General features: G+C 31.3%; 1 protein-coding gene across 1 annotated transcript; it reads left to right on the top strand.

Annotated features, from left to right (window-relative positions):
• The first annotated feature begins 17,056 nt into the window (after positions 1–17,056).
• On the top strand, positions 17,057–19,033 carry LOC125823499 (polygalacturonase-like). Its single transcript, XM_049502879.1, has 4 exons — positions 17,057–17,503; positions 17,573–17,862; positions 18,477–18,705; positions 18,799–19,033. Exons 1-4 carry the CDS (start codon positions 17,057–17,059, stop codon positions 19,021–19,023), a joined length of 1,191 nt encoding a protein of 396 aa, XP_049358836.1. The 3' UTR covers positions 19,024–19,033.
• The last annotated feature ends 3,064 nt before the right edge of the window (positions 19,034–22,097 follow it).

Raw genomic sequence — 22,097 nt, forward strand, 5'->3', positions numbered from 1 at the left:
TCTAGAGGCTCACCTAACTCATCCTGAGCTTGTAGTTATTGTCGTTTGAATATGACTAAAAATTCAACTTAACATACTTCACAATTTTCGAGATTTTTATATACTTTCCAAAAATGACTATTTCCATTTTTTAACTTCTTCCTAGTTCTTTCAATTGGCGAGATGTTACACTAGGTCATTTTACACAGATATACATGCTCCAGTTAAGAATGTTTCATTATCATTACATTAATGTTGCATTTTTAGTTAACATTTCAGAATATCGAGCTATCTAGTTTATTTCAGTTGTGTTGTATATTATACATTCTATTGGGAGTAGGCCTAAATACGGAGTTGGACTAGGTTCAGTCACCCTCATAGTCCCAAAACTACGTGCCCCCACAGGTAAGTCCCTTCTATGGGCATTATACTTAGTGATCACGCCAGTCGTGCCTCTATACCCTTGGTAAGGTATATTGGGTACTCTCGATGGGGCGTATACATCAGACTCCACATTTAGCTCATATAGTTTTATGTTGGTTATTAGTAGCTTCCATAAACAGATTCTAGTGTATTGACCATGTCGTCAGTTACAGTTCAGTATTCAGTTTCAATATGTTATAAACTTGGTCACTACATTCAATTAGTTCATATTCAGCATGTTTATCATATTTATCATGTTCTGATTATATCATTGCTCAGTATGCTTTATTCAGTTATATGTTTTATTCATCTTTATTTTATCTTGCATGCTTAGTACTTTTCAAGTATTGACGCATACTCTGCGCTACATCTTTTCGTGATGTAGGTTCAGGTCCCCAACATTCAGATCACGCATAGATCGGTTTCCGATCTTCAGTTCAACAACTTTAGTGGTGAGTCCTCATATTTCGAGGACAATAGACATGTTTCAATAATTAGTCTTTTCATTTCAGTTTTCAGTATTTACTAGAGTTAGCTGGGGCATGTCCTAACATCTCTAGTCAGTTAGAGGCTTATTTCAGACATAGACAGATTCAACTTTAGCATTTGAGTTATTGTTCATTGTCTTAAACTCTTTCTCAGTATTTATATATATTCAGACTTAGATTGGGTATTCCCCATCATTTAGTTTATCTCATGTTTAAACTTCCGCACAATACTTCTTATTTTAGTTATCTTAGTATGTTATGATAGTCCAGCTCAGGGTTAGCTTGGGGTCACTCGTGATCCTAGGTCCCGTGTTTACACCTTGGGGGTAGCTTTGGGGAGTGACATTTTGAGTATCCATGAGTTGAGTAAGTTTGAGAAGAGGTAAGTATGTTTCTTTTTTATCAAGTTCAACCTTATTTTTATTCTTTAGAATTCCCGTTACATGCTCGTACATTCCATTTACTGAACCATTTGGCTTGCATCGTTTCATGATGCAGATACAAGTACTCAGGATCATCAATAGGTGCTTCGTTGATACAATATGCAGTTCGAGTAGCCATGGTGAGCCTCTTTGCTTCCAAAGGGTTCCACTCGTACTGTCAGTTATATCCGTTGTTAGGATGTCGTGGGTCTTGTCCCGACTTCGTTCTTTGTCAGTTAGAGGCTTCATAGATAGACAGTAGTGTTTCAGAAGTCTGATAATTTATTTTGTTAAATGTTTTAAATATTTAAGTTGCCTATTTATGGCCAGTTGAACATATTTTTTTATTCAAAGTTATCTATTCAGTATTGTTCAGTTTATTTTAAAGTTGAGTATTTGAATTGAATTCAGTTTTTAAGTTTTTGCATGCTTGAGTTAGTCTTCCGCTTGTAGCCAGCTATGATGAGGGTTCGTTTAGGGACTAACAATGGTTCTCGAGTGCTGGCCACGTCTAGGGTGTAGGCCTGGATCGTGACAGCCCTTTCTACCACGTTGGCTACATGGTTTATGAGGACTTTGAGTTGTATGAACTCGTCTCTATATCAATGCTTAATACTATTCCCAAAATATAACTCAGTCCATATGTTTAAAAACATTTTCTCATCCTCAAGCTTTGAGATTATTACTCAAAGGGTTCTCTTAAAATAGATCATACTCAAAAAATCTTCATGAACTCATTTAGAAATCGATGTTTCCTCTCATTTTAAATGTAAAAACATTTACTCTTGGGAATACTTAGTTCCCATATATTCATTTTAAAAAAATATAACTCAACTCTCCTCATCCTCAAACTTAAGTACTCAAGTCTTAAAACAAGTTTTAAAAGACTTCTCAAAATGACTCGAAAGAACTCTCAACTTTACCCTTAACTCTACCTTGAATTATGAATTATGAATTTAAGGGTTATGGTTCATGTTATGAAGGATCTCTCGATGTTTAAATGTTGTTTAGAGTAGTTAGAATCAGAAGGGAGTGAAGGTACACTTTAAAAGAACTTATACGGAGCAAACGACGGAAAAAAAAGGGTGGGGGCAGGCGACCCTGGCGCACTGCTGGCGCAGCCCCTGAACTTCAAAGACTCAATTGTTGCGCACTACTGTCGCATCGCCCCAGATCTTTTGGCACATCTGGGGCGCGCCACCCCACCCTCTCCCCATAACTTCCCGACAAATTTTTTTCGTCGATTTTTTGCCCTAATTCACATAGAATGGAATGGCTTCTTCCCAATTCACATAGATTCGAATACCCAACATAATTACTAAAAATGTTTAAAGCTGATGGGATAAGAAAAAGACCAAAATACCCCTCATTAATTTGGGTAATTTTCCTTAACTGGACAAGTTGACTTCAGACGGGGATATCCCCCTCATCCGAACTCAAAACTTAGCAAACTCGGCGGCATTGGAAAGAGGATTCAAAGACCTTTCATTTGATATCTTATGAGCCACTTAAATTATCATGTACTGAAAGTTATGGCCGTTTGAAGTTGACCCAAAACTCATAACTTAAGCTTTACTTGAACAAATCTCAAATTTGCTCTTTCCAAATTAGTTCTTTCTAAATTTAGCTCTTTGTAAGACGGAATGTTACATTAGTGAATCTATTTCATCATTAATCGTCTCTTTCTGAAAAGCAACGTCTCTTGAAGACATAACTTCTTGAAATATTCTAGCATATTTTTCTATATTAAACAATATTGGAATTTGATTACACACTTTAGTTCTATCTCCCTCCACCAAAAAAGTTATAGATTTTGAGGAGACAAAGTCAGGATCAAGAGTTTTTTTCTCTCAACTCGTTGACTTCTTGGCTCTATATGAGGATTGTCACTTTTCCTATTATTACAAGAATTTCAGACATTTTTTCCTCATCGAGACTACTTTTACTCGCTTTAGTCAACTTTTCCACAATAATGTCATTCAAAAAAATATTTTGTAAAAATTCAACATGAATAGATTCTACAATAACATTAGGCTCTAGATCAAGTAATCTATATGCTTTCGAATATTGTGCATATCCTACAAACATACTTTTTATTCCTCTAGGACCCAACTTTGTTTGTTTATGGTTAAAAACTTCATAGAAATATATGCACCACATCATCACTTCAAAGAACTGTGGAAAATGCATAAATATGGAAGAAGACGTTCCTCCATATTCTCAAAATGCACCATTGCAAACCACATCTGGGTGAAATACAATATAACTATAACTATAAGTGATCAGAACTTTCACGAAACCATCCACGATCTTTGTACTTCAAAAAACCTTACTACTATAAACAATCATCAAAAGGTGCCTACTGCTATTATTTCTCCAGTCATTCTTTGGAATATCTGGAAAATAAGAAATACAAAGTGCTTTAAAAAACAAGATATTAATAGACATGACAGTACCATATTTAATATAAATTTCCAAGCTCTTGAATATTATCACCTCACAAATAGCGCTGGCAAAATAATTCAAAGGCATATGGCCCCGGTACCCTGGCACCGACCACCAGAAGGAACCATAAAATTGAACGTTGATGGTTCTTTCAAACAAAACACCACTAATGGTGGCACAGGAGGAATTCTAAGAGACCATCTAGGAAATTGGATCGCGGGATTTTCATGCAAAGTTAAAGAGGTAAATGCCCATCATGCAGAGATTCTTGCTTTACTTCATGGCCTGTCCTTGGCAAAAAGATTAAATATTAATCGCTTTCACATGGAAACTGACTCACAGGTATTAATCAATAATATAAAAAGCAATACGCGCATATACTCACATAATTATGATGATTGCAGGTCACTACTGAATCAACTAGAGGTAACATCGATGGAGCACATAATGCGGGAGGCTAAGTCGGTAGCGGATCTTCTAGCAATATACAGAAGGAAATCAAAGGATCCAAGACTTGGGCAACCCCTAGTTTTTGAAGCATCTCCTTCGTTCATTGCCTCCTCTCTTGAAAGAGATGCTTAGGAACTAATTCGTCTAGATTAGTTCCTCTTTTGTACGGATAAATCTTTATTATTATTATTAAATAAAATCCTTCCATTATTAAGCCAAAAAAAAAAAAATGCACCCCGTCACTTTAAAATAAGAGATATTTGATTTTCTACCATTAGGGAGTTCATAAGCGGAAACATGTATACTTTTTTAAAGTACTCTATATAATATATGACAACCTGTATGTAGAACTTCACCCCCACAAATTGTGTGGTAAGTGAGAATTTAACAACATAGAGTTAATTATATCTACTAGAGATCTATTTGTTTCTTTCAGTCAATTTATTTTGTTGAGGTGTATAAGGAGCACTAGTTTGATGATAATACCTTGATCTTCAGAAAACTTGTTAAATTTACTGGAAAAGTATTTTCCTCCTCTATCATTTTGAAGAATTTTTATTTTTCTAGTCTTTTGATTTTCCACAACTGATTTATATTTCTTAAACTTTTGAAAACTTCATCTTTTGTTCTAAGGAGATAAACATGTGTAAATCTAGAGAACTCATCAATAAAAGTAATGAAGTATCTTTTGTCTCCTCTAGTTAATTCTCCATTTAATTCACATAAGTCAGAATGCACTAAATGTAACATTTCTATAAATCTTTCAACTTTATGAAAAGACTTCTTGGTCATTTTTGCTTGTATACATATTTCACACTTTCCTCTATGTTCAGATTTACTGTTAATTTAGCCATTTTTGGACATAATTTAAAGAATCAAAATTTAAATGTCCTAATCTTTCATGTCATCAATAAGAATCTAACACAACAATATAAGTAGAAGCATCATTTATTGCATAAACACTTAATAACACTGATATTCTTTTCCTAAAAATAGACCACTTGTAGACACAATTACATGATCAAACTCAATTGCAATCTTAAATCTTCTTTTAGAAATTAAACTAGCTAGCAGAAATTAAGTTATTTATCATTTCTGAAACATGGTACTCATTTACAAGAGTTAGCTTCTGTCCTATGTGAAATTCATCTCAATTGTTCCTTTTCTTGAAATTTGGACAGGATCATGGTTGCCCATTAACACCTTTTCAAAATATTTTACTTTTGAATAGGTCTTGAACATATTCTTGCCATGACATATATGAATTGTTGCACAACAATTTAACAACCAATCTTGATTCTTTATGGTTGTACCAGCCATATCAATTTGAGTACATCATATAGACGATCAATCAATGTATTCAAAATATGACCTCGGCAAAGTAGTTCATCTTCTTCACATTTCTTCCTCTCTACTTTGACTTCATTAGTATCATCCGGGGTAGACTCTGGGAGTGCAACTAATAGTGAATTGAGTACATAAAATATCTTCAATGCAGTGAGCAAGATATTCATTTTGTCATTCCATCGAGTGAAGTTTGATCCATCTAAAGGATCTAGTTTGATAATGTTATTTGAATTCTCAATAGAAGACAATATTTTCTCCATGCATAAATAACTCTTGAAAATTGTTAGAAAAAAAACAACAGAGAAATTAAAGTTTTGAGGCGTGAAAAATCACTATTTTCAATAGTTATTGCATGTATACTTTTTAAGGGATGACAAGCAATTCTACATATATGCAATTGAATATGTTATTATTGAGAATGCTTCATATTTATAGAATCTTATAAGGATACTTTTCATGAATAGTCACTCCTTTTCTGAATATGCGCAACCTTTAGTGACTCCCTTTCTGAACAGACGTAACATTTGATTTAGTTAAAAATTAAATATTAAATTCATATTGTTCAAAATAAAATTTTAAATTAAGTATATATATATATATATATATATTTAATTATAGGGAAGCTTTCAGAACAACAAACATTAGGCCTTAAATAGGAGTCTTTAGCTACATTATCACTAATTACAATTCGCAATTACACTTTGATTTGCTAAGCATTTGTATTCATTATATTTTTCGCTAATTTCAGAGAAAATACAAATACAAATACAAATTGATTTGTTACAAAATGAATGCATATTAGGAGGAGAGAGGCGAGCGAGATCGAGAGAGGGAGGGGAGAGAATGATCTATACATGTTGTCTACGTTGTATAACGAATACAATTGATACAAATACATAATACAAATACAGTTGAATACAAAATTAATTTTCAAATACAATCGATATAAAATACAAATCTCTCACATATATTTGATTGGATACAATTAATACATAATATTGAGAGGATGAATGAATACAAATTGATACAAAATACAAAAAAAAAAAAAAAGTTTTTTGAATACAATTGATATAAAATATAAGACTCTCACCTATATTTGATTGAATACAATTGATACATAATACATTCGAATGGATTTCTTCTTATTGGCAGTGGCGAAAGGGAGTGGGGGGGGGGGGGGGGTAATTTTGTGAGTAAATTTTAGGTTTAGCAAAAATAAAAATCATATTTGTATGCTATAACTATAGTTTGTATAATTGCGCTCCATAACATACTTTATATTTGTTATGCCTATTAATCTGTATATTTCGGTATACATATACATAAAAAATATGTATTTGGGTCTATTTGTATATTTCGGTATACAAATGGGTCCTACATTTGTATATTTCGATATACAAAATGGGTCTTGCATTTGTATATTTCGGTATACAAATGGGTTCTGCATTGTATATTTCAGTCTATTTGTATATTTCGCTATACAAATGGTCCTGCATTTGTATATTTCAGTATACAAATGGGTCCTACACTTGTATATTTCGATATACAAATGGGATGACAAAAAACACGGAATGTTTGCTGTGAATTACAAATAAAAGAAACTATGACTATATCATTTAATTTGAATTAATAATTTGTTATTTCATACAATTTTCCCTAATTTTTTTGCTATAAAAACAACATTGTTGATCCTATGGGCTTAAAAAGTATTGTGGGCCCATTGTCAGCATTTCTCCATTCCAATACATGAAAGGGATAATTTGTTGATCCTATGGGATATGAAAGTCCTCCTTTATGAATTGTAGCCACAATTTAGGGCTTACTTTTTGGATTTATACATAAAAACACACACGAGTTTTATTAAAAGAAAAAAAAAAATTCAAAATGTATAAAGAAGAGACATGGGTGAATATCCTCATTAATGCACGTAACTTGTTTTGGGGTTCCTTGTTTCAGGATAATCTTTTGGATCCTACAAGTTCATAGCATGTGCTGCATTTTGACTTTTAGCACTATTTTATAATTATAAGCCAATAGCCTTCTATATAGGGTTTGTTACATGCATTTTATAATTAGATTATTTTGTTTTATATTGAAATTTCATTATAAAGAATATGTGCAATCGTTATCATCCATGTCCATGTTTGTTTGTTCGTTAATTTTGCAAGTCTTAGGTTCGCTAAGGGGCGAATTGTTTAATCGAATTCAATAGTTTTGATGTATATTTTGTATTTGTATTTAAAAAAATTACTTAATATTTATAAATAATTTATCAAGAATACAGTGACTTTTATCTTCTTTTTTAGAATTTAGAATTTGTGTTAAGCTTAAATTTTTAGTTCCGCCTCAGCAATTTGGAACACATGATGTGAGCTACTATATAGGGTATAAGTTATAAGTACTTGTTGACTTATTTATGAGTTTGTTAATTAAATACAAAAAAAAATATAGTTATAATAACTGTTTATATAAGACAAAATGAATTAATAATCACAAGTGATCATTCCCCAATATATAATTTTTTAATTTGTAAGCCGTTTTGATTTGACTTTAATTCCTAGTATTTATTTAGTTATTCATTATTTTTACAAGTTTAGGAGAAGGGAAAGGGAAATGGAAGAATATTACACTGAGAAGAATGGAAAAAGCGAAATTTAGATAGTCAACAAGTGCCCGTTTGAATTGACTTATTTTATGTGTTTTTAAGTTAAAATAACTTTTAAGCAGTTTTTGAAGTGTTTGAATAAAGTTAAAAGTGTTTATAAGCACTTATTTTAAAGCCAAAATAACAAAAATAAGTCAAAAATCATAAGTTAAAAATCCTAACTTATGGCTTTTGACTTATAAGTCATGTGCCAAAAGTCAATCCAAACAGGCTCTAACTGAGCTATTATGATTCTCCACATTTATATTTAAAGCAACCTTTGCAAAATAAAATCCCCTCCATTCATTTAGTTCATCTATTTCCTTGTAATTAAAGTTAGTTTAAAATAACTTTAGAAGAATTTTTAGTATATTTAATTGAAAACATACATATTAAGCATTTAATTTTATCCAAACACAAAAAAAATATTTAAAAATTAATTTCAAGATTATATTCATTTTTCCACCCATGATCAATCAGCTAAATCAAAAATGCTCGAGGTGAAATATCATTTATTTATGGGAAAGTTACATAATATAGTCAAGTGTTTTGTCTTTCTTGTATATAACTATATTTTTTAAAAAGTTACATAATATATTATATCAATAGTATATTTGAGTTTTCTCACTCATCAAATATAACCATTTTGTTTTGTATATTTGTATAAATAGTAATTTCTCTCTCTCCGTCTTTACAGCCTCTTTTCTTTTTAGCCTTTTTCTTGTATTTTATTTTATATTTAATGGTATATTTGTTGTTCTTTATAATTGTATAGTTATGATTTTTCTCTCTCCCTCTCTTAGTGCCTTTCTCATCTTTTTTTTTAAAAAATAAATAAAAAGTTTTTCTTCTTTACTTAAGATTTTCTTTTTCATATATTTTGCTTGTTGTTTTTTTTTTTTTAATCAATGATACATTTTCTCTATCATTCACTCTACCTCTATAGTTAATTTTCTTGTATTTTGATTTGTGTATATATATTTTCTCTCGCTCTCTCCCTTACCTTCTCATTGCCTCTCATTTTTAGCCCTTTTTCATATATTATTTTGTTTGTTTGTATGAATGGTACATTTTCTCTCTCATTTTCCCACACCCAACCCTCTCTCGTTATAGCATTTTTCTTGTATTTTATTTTGTGTGATTGTATCAATTGTGTATTTTTTCTATATATATGTACTGCTTTTTGTATGTTGCTTGGTATGTTTGTATCAATTATATATTCCTCTCCCTATTTTTATATACAAGTGATTCAAGATCTTTGAATACAAGTGATACAAGAACAAATGAATACAAGTGGTACAAGAACAAATGAATACAAGTAATACAAGAGTGAATGAATGTAAGTGATATACGAGCTTTGAATATAAGTGATACAAGAGCTCTGAATACATGTGATACAAGAACGAATCAATACAAGTGATACAAGAACAAATGAATACAAGTGATACAAAAAAATTGAACACAAGTGATACAAGAGTGAATGAATACAGGTGATATATCTATGTGTGTTTGTGTGTGTGTATATATATATATATATATATATATATAATTTAAACACAAGTGATACAAGAGTGAATGAATACAGGTGATATATATATATATATATATATATATATATATATATATATATATATATATACATGTATATAGCGAGAAGAGGTGCAAATATAGAATACAACCTAAATGTACAGATAAATACAATAAATACATTCACATGATACCTCAAAAAATATGTAAATACATTGAGATATGTAAAAATACAAAATACAAAGAGAAGTGAAAATATAAAATATAAAGAGGAAGACAAGTGAAAATACAAAATACAAAGAAGAGAGATGTGAAAATAAAAATTACAAAATATAAAAATAGAGAGACAACAATATAAAGAGGGAGAGGTAAAAAAACAAAATTCAAAATACAAAGGAGAGAGGGGGAAATACAAATAAAAAGTGAGATAAAAATACAAAATACAAAATACAAAGAGGAAGAGAGGTAAAAATACAAGATACAAAAAGGGTGAGAGTTAAATATAAAAAATACAAAGAGGAAAAGAGGTGAAGATATAAAATATAAAGAGGACAAGAGGTGAAAATATAAAATACAAAGAAAGAGAGAGGAAAATGGAGATGAGAGAGGAGTAAAAAATACAAAGAGAGAGAGGGGTGAAATTTCAAAATACAAAAAGAGAAATAGGGGTGAAAATACAAAATACAAAGATGGGGAGAGAGATAGAGAGAGGAAGAGAAAGGGGGAGAGAAAGAGGGAGAGAGGCAAGATAATTATTTTATTTTATTTTATTTGGTTTACCATCTCAAACAATAACTATGAATTGTAAATACCCAATTTACCGTTATAGATCTCTAATTATATATGCCCAAATGTTAGTCATTTTTGAATTTTCTCTTCTTTTTTTTATTGGGAAACTTTCAAAAACACCAAATATTAGGCCTTAAATAGGACTCTATCGCTATAGTTTGCTTAATTGTGAATTATAGAAAAATGTTAGGGGAGGACAGAGGCGAGGGAGATTAGGAGAGGAGGAGAGAGGCGAGCGAGATCCTGGAGAGAGAAGAGAGAGGTGAATTGTATTTGTATAAATATTGGATAACTATAGATATGTAACTAGTATGTATATGTATCAATGATTATATCTGGATAATTGTGTATATGTAATTAGTATGTATATGTAGAAATGATATAATAGTATTAACAAATAAAATTAGTATCAATGAATAAATTGAATACAATATATCAATATTGTTTCAAATTCAACATTTGTATTTGTATAATTGATAGTTATCATTTGTATCAATTGTACTGACAAAAACAACAATATCGAGTTCAATATTTTATTTGTATAGTTGATTGTCATCATTTGTATCTATGTTGTATCAGCGAATACATATGTACTTGTATCACTAAAGAGAATCTGTATAGTTGACACTTATAATTTGTATTTGTATAATAGATTGTTATCAGTTGTGTTTGTATAAATGACTATCAACATTTGTATTTGTATAATCAATTGTTATAATTTGTATTTGTGTTGAGAGATAGGAGGCAAAAAGAGGTGAGAGAGAGAGAGAGTGGGCAGGGAGAGGGGAGAGGTGCGAGAGATGATAGAAAAAGAGGAGAGAGACGAGTAAGATTGCAAAGAGAGAGAAAGAGAAGAGACGCGAGAGAGGGGACGGGGAGATAGGAAGAGAGGAGAAAATTTGCTATAAAACCAGCATATACTGGTGTATTGTAAAAAAAATTTAAACTGTAGCTATGTTTCATTAATATGTTGCCATTTTTGCCATATTTATTTAGGTGAAGATAGCGGCCTATCCACAAATAAAATTTATTTCATGAATTAATTGAGTGTTAAATGGATATTGTCGAATAGTGTATTCTCAACGTCATGAAGCTTTGGATAACGCATAGAAACCAATAATTTCTTTATTTTGAGGATTATATCTTCTGTTTTGCTTAGTTATTTTATTTTAAAGGGTGGATGGAACTAAGATACACTATTTAATTAACTCAACAGTTTGTTAGGTCAGAATGACGTTATGAAGATGTGTAGTAGAAGAATCAAGGTAGTTAAAGTTGAAACCGTTAGCAAATTTTCTAAGTAATAAAATCAAACTTTCAATAGTATAAACCCTTTAATTTCCTCGTGGTATTGTCATCATTCCCTGCGTAATGAAAGGCTTAAATTAGGCACACCACTTTTTCTACTCCCTCCGTCCCATTTTATATAAGGTAGTATGATTGGACACAAAATTTAAAAAATAAAGGAAGACTTTTAAAATTTGTGGTCCAAAATGAATGATAGAAATTTATGTGACTGTAAATCATTTCATTAAGGGTAAAATAAACATTTTATAGTTAAATTGTTACTTAATATAAAAATGCATCATTCTTTTTGGGATTGACTAAAAAAGAAAGTAACTCACATAAATTGGGACGAAGGGAGTAATATTCTACAACAACAAGTTATATGATGATGCTAAAAATTATTTAGTGTTTACGCCAAATAAATTAATGGAAGACATGTATTTTTAAATACATATATTATCAGCTAATTATGATTAAATGATATGTATTTTAATTTTACTTGTTAATTGTTATGGTGATATTGTTTGATTTCGTGTAAATATTGAGTGTCAAGATATAATTGTAAAAAAAGAGTCTAATTTTTCTAGCCCCAACTCCTTTCCCATGTAATGGTGTGAAGCCAATTTTTCAAACATTTGTTAAATATTCTAATTCCTACATAAGAAAAAGTTGAGTTTAGAATCTTGCTTTTATTCTCACATAACGTATAACGTACTTGTAGGTTGAAATAGTTTATATATATATATTTGGCGGCGAAAGGGCTAATATTAATGTAGGGATAGGAACAAGAGTAATAATACAAATATATAGAATAATGTTGGCGTCCATAGAGTATATTGATTGTCCAACTCAAACAAAATAGAGAAGTATCGAGAACATTCTTTAATTTGGTGTAAATTATTAATTTTATCCCTAAATTATTGAGAGTCTTAAAAATATTTATTTACTTAATTAACAGAACTTAAATACACCCCCGATCTAACAACATGAGTGAAATACACCCCTAAATTCTCGTTAAGTTTAGGGATATTTTCAACGCCTCTCTTGGCTATTTATTAAGAGTCTCATGTTCCTATAAGAGTTTAAGACCATTTGTTATGTCATGTGGCATTTCGGGGATGTACCGGGGGTGTATCTATTTAGTCATTCAAGTAGAGGGGTGTTTTTAGGTTGTCAATAGTCTGGGAGCATAAATAATAATTTGTGTCAAGATTAGACGTGTTTTTAATACTTCTCTCGACAAATTATTTAAAAGTGGAAAAGTTTTAAAAGAAGAAAAGGAAAACAATATTGAGGGATATGTTTTCTAAAGTAAAAATTACATCCATACTTGCAAAACCAAACTTGAACAAATAACAGCAATTTGCAACTTAAAAACCAAGAAAGTCTCAAGCAAGGAACATGTCTGCCTTGGACATAGCAAGAGTTGTCATCTGATTGGCTGTTGACCAAAATAAAATGGGTGCTACAAGAAAAATATGGACACTTTTAAACCTCAAGAAAACAAAACATATTATTACTTAAGGGCCGGGGTCATTTGGTTCAAACAACTTAGGTAGGGAATAACAATGGAATTAATTAATAACATGGAGATTAATTAGTAATATTGAATTGCAATGTAGGTGTTAATATACCATAAATTAGCAATACAAGGATTATTGTTTTAGGACCCAAATTTCCCTAACCGTCATTGGCATCTAACAACTCCCTTATTGAGTGAATCATAAATATAAAACCTATAATATGAACTCAAATCCTAGAATCGTTGTTTAGGAAACAATGTGGTTAATGTAACTTCAAGTTGGGAATAACTTGAAAAGGGTTGATGATCTTATTGATTCTTGAAGCTTAGGAATTAGAGTAACTTCCTAGATGGCAATGGTTTATTATTTGAATTTTGTTGAGACTTATTGATTTAGTGAAGTTGGAAGAAATTGTTACGATCCAAAGTCTCAGGTCATGATGACACCTACTAACACACACTAGAAGGCAAGCTAAACCCATAGCCCGAAACCAAAAGCAACGGGTTATCAAGCGTAAGAGAAACATATAGAAAGGAAGGAAACAACACAAGAATAAAGGAAAGAGGTAGATAATATACATACAAACATCCCCAAGACTTGGTATCAGTCGATAATCGAGCTACTTATTCCAATAGAGTACTAGATAATTACAAATATATACAAAACCATCTCAAAATGTAAAATAAATACTAGTCCTAGTCAAAATAGAGGGAGATTGACAACTCCGAACGTCAGGAGCTCACTCAGTCTCTGAATCATAAAGCTGCTCAGCATACGACATTCGTCAATGACGAGAACTCATAATATGATCTGTAGGGTGAAGAAGTGTAGTATAAGTACCAACAAGCGGTACTCAATAGACATAAACCGACTGAGCTTCAAAGATTAAAAAAAAAAAGTATAAATAACAAGTAAGGAAGGTACAATAGAAACAACTAAAGAAGGGATAGATTAAATGAAGCAAATAACTGAGTCAAGTGAACATACCTAGAGGTGCTAGCCCAACAACCTAATTCCTACGAGAGTCCACTATGAAAGTCAACGAACCAAATATTAGAGATATAATAACGACAATCACTGCTATACATCACAACAACCCATAGGACAATCCAACCCAACCAAATAAGAAACCACCAATATAGGCAAGTCCAAGTAATTCATATAACCCGCTATCAAGCCAACACAAGATACACAATTATAGTCAAACAATAATTTAACCAGACCCCTATAAGTTCGGAAGGTACACAACAACAAACATAATACATGAACTTCATTTATTTATGTATACATATTCCTATTAATCATTTTGGATAAGAATGTATATTTTAGAATGACGTTTAAAATGGTGACTTTTGAAGTGATTTTTCAATCTATAAATAGGATTGTCATTCATCATTCACCATTGTAAATGACACTTAAAAATATTTGAATAAGATGATCTTTACATTGTACTCTCTTCATATCTTTTGTCTATTTCTTATTCTGTATTACTCATGTTTTAAAATAAATATCACTTATTTGTAAAAGTTAAAAGACAAATATAATCCTTTTTTATATTTAATCCATACAAATATTTAACTGAGTTGATGAATACTCTCTAAAAAATGTAGCCTCTATTTAGAGATAGCTTAATCTAAGACTAGGGGTGTACATGGCCGGGTTGGTTCGAGTTTTTCAAATATCAAATCAAACCATTTGTGTCGGATTTTTAAATTTATAAACCAAACCAAACCAATAAAACTCGGGTTTTTCAACCTCGGGTTTTTTCGGATTTTTTTATTTTTCGGGTTGTTTCGGGTTTTTCCGGTTAAGTATTCATACAAACATATAATTTACTAGTACTTCAAATATTTCTTTAATCCTACCAAAATACAACTATCTAAGATGTTTCTTAAAAATATAACACAATATGATATGATTAATGACACTAAAATATCAAACAAAAATAACAATAATGAAATCGCGTAAAACAAATATTGCAAATTAACAAGTCATAATGAAAATGATCATAATTAAAAGTACTAAATCATGCTAAAATTAAGTTTAATAAGTATTAGTTACATGACTAAATATTAAAGGAAATTTAAATTAGATTATGTATTTTAATTGTCTAAACCAATGTAAAACTAAAGAACAAATATTCAATATTATTGTCATTCTTAGTGTTGAATTGATTTTCTTTTTACATTAATATTCATTTGATTTTGATTTAAGCTTTATTATAATTATCAACATTTGTGGACTATAATCTTTATTGGCCTATTCATAATTCTAAGTTCAAACTTGAAATAATATATTAAAAGATAAAAAACTATGAAAAAGTATAAGAAATATTTAAAAATTATATCAAAGTAAATATTTTTATGTATAAAAATAAAATTTTAAAATTATATATATAATGTCGGGTTGGTTTGGTCTCGGGTTGGTTTTTTTTTAGTTAAAACCAAACCAACTCAAATATAGTCGGGTTTTTTTTCAAAACCAAACCAAGTCAAACCAAACCACTAGTCGGGTTTTTTTTTCGGGTTAACTCGATTTGCGGTTTGATTTGATTTTTGATTCGGTTTGTACACCCCTATCTAAGACCCTATGTTTGCCACCTTTCGATTAAAAAAAAAAAAAGAAGCCTTTTCTATGAATGTCCCACATTTCTCTTGGTAATTTAATATTTGGACAGTTTTGTTTTCCATTTCGAAAGGATATTTGGATGCTCTTTACAAGGTTGATTAGGATATAATAACAACATATCAGTGAAATTTTACAATGCGGAGAAGATTAATTAGGATACGAATCCCAAAAATAATTGGAATGTATTTGGGAACCTTTTTCTTATTGTAGATCTCCTTAAAATATGGAGCCACCCAACGATTGGCAAAATCTTTTTCCATGTGATTGCATATCATTTTATTATATTTTCTATTCCTACGTCTAAACTTTCCACATTCATCACTGAGCAAATAAACATAAGTTTATGGAAAAAATAAATCATGTAATAGAAAGGTTAATACTGTATTTATTTCCTTTCAGTGTATGCAAAATCAGCTAATTTAATTTGGCCTAAATAATCAAACCTTAAAGGGAGAAGAAAGGTTTCCTCCATTTTAGTTTGTTAATTCGATCTATTTTGACTTGATATAGAATATAAGAAAATAATTAAAACTTTTGAATGTTGTAGTTTTAAATAAATATCACGTGGAAAGTTAGAATTAAAGAGTTACTAAAAAGAAAAAAAATATTTTTTTAAAACGGACTAAAAAGGAAAGTAGGTAAAACAAATCGAAACAAAGAAGTACATATTAAACATGGTTAAGTGATAGTTATATATATGAAGTCACATATCTTATATTTTGTGAGTACTCCTTTTATTTCAATTTGATTTTATGATTTTAACTTCACAAAGAGTTAAAAAGAAAATAAATACTAAAACTTTTAAATTTATAAATATCAAAATATCTTATGATCTTAAACACGTCACCACCACCCCATATCCATAGGCCCATACCCTCACCCCCGTGGATGATAAAAAAAGGGAAATAATAGAAAAAAATTAAAGTAGGAAAATATACGTACGCTACCAAGTTACCATGTGTTTTCTGTTTGTTAGTTATAAAGAAGAAATAAACAGTAAAATTGACTCAATTACGGCTTAATTTTCTCTTTGATTTTCCCTATAAATACCCTTTTTCAAATACTCCATTTCCTCACCACATCTTCAACATTATAATACCAAAAATGAGTTACATTATTCTTTTCCCACTTATTCTCATGAACATTATCATCTTTTTATTCAACTCATCAATAGCTGCAAATTCCATGTACAATGTCCAAAGCTATGGAGCCAAATCTGACGGAAAATCGGATTCATCCAAGGCGTTCATTAGTGCATGGACTGCAGCGTGTGCATCAAGTAGCGCGGCCACCATTTACGTGCCAAAAGGAAGTTATCTTCTAAGTAATGCATATTTCTATGGCCAAACATGTAAGAGTAATGCCATAACGATAAATATTGAAGGTACACTTGTAGCTCCTTCTGACTATAATGTTATTGGCAAATCTGGTAATTGGATTAAATTTGAACGAGTCAACGGAGTTTCTATCGTTGGTGGAACTCTAGATGGACAAGGTACCGGTCTTTGGACATGCAAAAACTCTGGCAAAGGTTGTCCCAAAGGAGCCACGGTATGTTTCGTTCCACTATACTTAATAACTTTAAATTCTGGATTCACCTCTGAATATTAAATAGTGCAGACATTAGCTTTCTACAACTCAAATGACATTGCAATAAGTGGATTAACTTCACAAGACAGCCAGATGTTCCATATTTTGTTAGACAGATGCCATAATGCAAAGTTACAAGGAGTGAAGATTTCAGCACCGGGAAATAGCCCCAACACTGATGGAATTCATTTACAATCATCTTCTGATGTTACTATCTTGAATTCCCAAATTGGAACTGGTGATGATTGTATCTCAATTGGTCCTGGCAACTCCAACTTGTGGTTCGAAAACATTGCTTGTGGCCCTGGCCATGGAATAAGGTCCTTAAAAATACTTTCTCTATCTCAATTTATGTGACACCGTTTGAGTATATTCAAATTTTAATAAAAGAAGGATCTGATCTAAAACAAACCTTATATAGCAACAGTGCATTAAGGATAAAAACTTAATTTTAGAGTAAAGTTTTTTTAATTATTGAAATGAGACAATTCTTTTTTGGATAGACTAAAAAGGAAAGTGCGTTGCAATGGTTTTTCCCACCTGTGGTAAATTTGTGCTATAGAAAATGATTATTCCACTCATTTCTCACTGAATCAATTCATTGGAAAAACATATATATGGTGGAAAACACATTCTCACTGAAATAGTGAGAAACTTCCAATTTTTTTTTTTATGTATGTAAACATTGTACTACTTTTTTTGTTTTCTCACCGTTTCAATTTAATATCGGTGGAAATATCATTAAACATTTTTCAATAAGAAAATAGTGTTTTTTTTAAAAGTGAACTGGGGGAGTACCTCTTTTTATTATAAAATGATCACTTGCTAGCTAGGAATGAATAGTTATGAGTGTGTTTTTGTATGAATGGAGATGTTCCATTTTTATTTTTATTTTATATAAAATTCAACTAATTAATATTTCGGATTGGTGTAGCATTGGGAGCTTAGGTTGGGAGATGCAAGAGGCAGGAGTACAAAATGTGACAGTTAAAACATCATCATTTACTGGGACTGAGAATGGTGTGAGGGTCAAAACATGGGCAAGGCCTAGCAATGGCTTTGTTAGGAATGTACTTTTTCAACATGTAGTCATGAATAATGTCGAAAATCCCATCATCATTGATCAAAATTACTGCCCTGGTAGTGGAAATTGTCCTGAACAGGTAATACAAAATCATATACGTGCATAACTCTTACCAGCTACAAAATCAATATCTCTAATTATTATTTCGTTTCGTGTGAATACTTTTTTTTAGGGTTCAGGCATCAAGGTTAGTGACATAACGTATGATGACGTACATGGAACATCGGCTACAGAAGTTGCAGTGAAATTCGATTGTAGCAAAACAAATCCATGTAATGGAATAAAATTATTGGATGTGAAACTTAGTTATAAGGATCATCCAGCAGAAGCTTCATGTGTTAATGCTGGAGGAATGGCTTCTGGTCTACAACAACCTACTAGCTGCTTACAAGTTTGAACAAAACAAGAGGAACATTCCATTTTTTATTATAAATATTTAAATTTATATTTACATAGGGAGATTAAAATTATAGTAGTATACTATAGGAGTTATTTTTTTTTTCTTTTAAAATGACATTAGACTTGCTTGAGCTTATGGTTGCAATAAATTTAGCCTTCTTGGAATTGCGCCTGGCCTTGCAAGATCATTGTTCTGGTTCCTCAATATATTGGATGTGATATATTAAATTTAGTTTATCTCAAACATGCATTTTGGAGTTTGTTTTATCTTCTCTATTTCAATTCATATGATATAATCTAAATTTTGAGGGTCAAATAAGAAAATATTTCTAACTTATATATAGTATTTTTTTTTGCAGATTCTAAATATATAAATAATTTTTAAAATATTCTACGGAAAATGATCTAAATTTCTTATGAACCGTGCGAAATAAATCATTTATACCCTTAATTATATTTTGGAATAAAAAATATCTCCGCTGTTATCTAAAGAGACCACAAACACCCTTAATGATAAACAACCCAATTTTTTTCAGTAACGTGGCAAGCCACGTGGACTAGTACATCCATCTAAGTTTTGTCAACTAGGATTCACTACAAGAAACTAGACCCTTAGCAACCACAAAGGTCACCACAAATCCCAGAGTATCGTCAACACCAAATTACATTTTCACTGATTTTTAACATTAGATTATAAGTATATGATTTTGTGTTATTTTCTTCGTAACAGTGATATTGTTTTTTAAAAATCACAAATAACATCAATCAATGATGAATTTAAAGACACTATATGTTTTTTATGTCATGTAAATGCATTAAATGTACAATGGTGCCTTATATAGTAGGAGATCCAAGTTGAGATGTAATTTTGATGCTTTTCATAATAATATTGGTTGTTTTAAATATTGATTTCACCTGAATTTGGTGGACCTCATTTAGCTTGGGGACTTGTTCAAAATCATATAAATGAAGGATTTAAAATTCAAAGTGAATTTTTGCATGTGGTAGTTACTTTTACTGAACAAAACTTCATTCGTATCCCTATTAATTATTCTTCTTTCATTATCTATTGTTTATCTACATGAACAAAAGGTGTTGTTACTATTTCAAAACACAAAAATACTTGATTTGCATATTACTAACTTTCTAACTTATCTTTCATAAAAAAACGGCTGACCTAGGTTTCTTCCTAGCCAGCGGCTGCGCAGCTCTCATGGCTGCTACAACCACTGGACGGCCTCCTTTTGTGGTTGTCCAGCCCGCCCCACCACCCCAAACCACAATATACGCCATCATTTTCAATTCCAATACTATAAATTCTAAACAATCTGCCCTAATTAACTCAAAAACAATCGCAAAATCAATCGAAATAATTCATGGAGAACCTACTATCACGTTTTCAATGGAGGAAAGGCAAGACTTTATGATTGAAGAGGGATTGCATCAAGAAGTATTGTTTAAATTATCCCATGGTGCGCCAGATTTGAAGGTATTAAGGTCAATTTTAGCGAAACATCTTGGTACCAAGGGCAATTGTTTAATTGTCTTACTTGCTCCAAGACAAATTTTGTTGAGATTTGATCAATATGAAGATTATGTACTAACTTTATCTCACTCAGTTAGTTGTCTTTTCTACAATGGAGGCGAGCACCAATGTAGGGGTTTTCCATGGTCCATTGGATATAATCCTAAGGAGGAAACGACGTTAGCTGTTGTTTGAATTTCTTTACCGAACTTATCTCCAGATATGTTTGCAAAGAAGTCTCTGTTGTCTATAGCATCGGCAATTGGGAAACCAATAGCTATAAATAAAGCTACTCAAATCAAGTCAAGACCTAGCACAACTAGGGTCAAGGTTATACTTGATCTAATGGAAAAGCTTCCAAATCGTATAAGATTGCAGTTTGTGGATGGAAAATCTAGTAAGTTGATCGAAGTTTTTCAGGAGATTGTATATGATAATGTACCTTTGTATTGCAATTATTTTAAGCACAAAGGTCATGATGAAGATAGTTGTCGTTTGATCTCGAAAAGAAATCAAAATAACAAACAAATTGATGATACCATTGAAGTTGCTTCAAAAGGTACTATCAATAGTGAAAAGTATCAAGTTGGTGCGAGAGAAATACTAAATGAAAAAAGAACGGTTGTAGATGTCGATCAAAGTAAAGCTACTTCTTTAGATCGACAATTGGTTGATGTCACTTCTGAGAAAAATCGTGCACACTCAATGGATGTTGTTATAAGTAATATTGGTGTTCAAACAACTACCGAAAACAAAGGGGGGACGCCAAGAGTTAGGGTTGATGCGCCGCGAGTTGATTCATGCAAAAAAATAATGGATTCAGGACACAAACTAATGGATACATCTGATGTTGAAGATGCTGAAAATTTTGGGCAACATGTTTTGCAAGTTGAAACCAAGAATGTAACTAAAAATTGGACACTGGTTGCACACAAAAATTCAACTAGTAATCGGAGCCTTTCCCCGACTAGTCAAAATAATTCTCCATGTAGTGAAAAGGGTGCGACTGGGAATTTTCATGACGGTGAGAAGAGACAAGATATTAGTAATGCCTCAAGAGACCTATTATGTTCGAATAGCTTTGATGCTTTATCGAAGACTACTAGAAAGCTAGTAAAGTTAAAAGAGAATAACAACTATTTGATCCAAGAAAAGCAGGTCTCACCACCTACTTTGAATTGCAAATTAAGTCCAGAGGCTCCTGCATTTGTGCCTAAATGTGTGATTGCAAAGAAGAATGAGTTAAGGGCCTTAGTGTCAAATACAATTGATTTGGGCGAGGATTCTCTTGATGAAGACGAGGAAGACAATATGCTTGATTTGGGCAAGGATTCTCTTGATGAAGATGAGGAAGACATGTTGGACATATGCTTTGATAGAGTGGGTAGGGAAGGAGATATATCACCTAGGCAACAAAGAAGTGGAAGCAACAAAAGCAAAAATAAGACATATGGAGGCAACATAGTTGGGACGGTAAAATGACTGAGTAGTTTGTTCCAAGGTACCTACCGATGCGACAGGCAAAGCAGAACCATTTGACAATATCA

This window comes from Solanum verrucosum, unplaced genomic scaffold, assembly GCF_900185275.1.
Source record: "Solanum verrucosum unplaced genomic scaffold, falcon-dt-bn FXZP01000012.1, whole genome shotgun sequence".
NCBI lineage: Eukaryota > Viridiplantae > Streptophyta > Magnoliopsida > Solanales > Solanaceae > Solanum > Solanum verrucosum.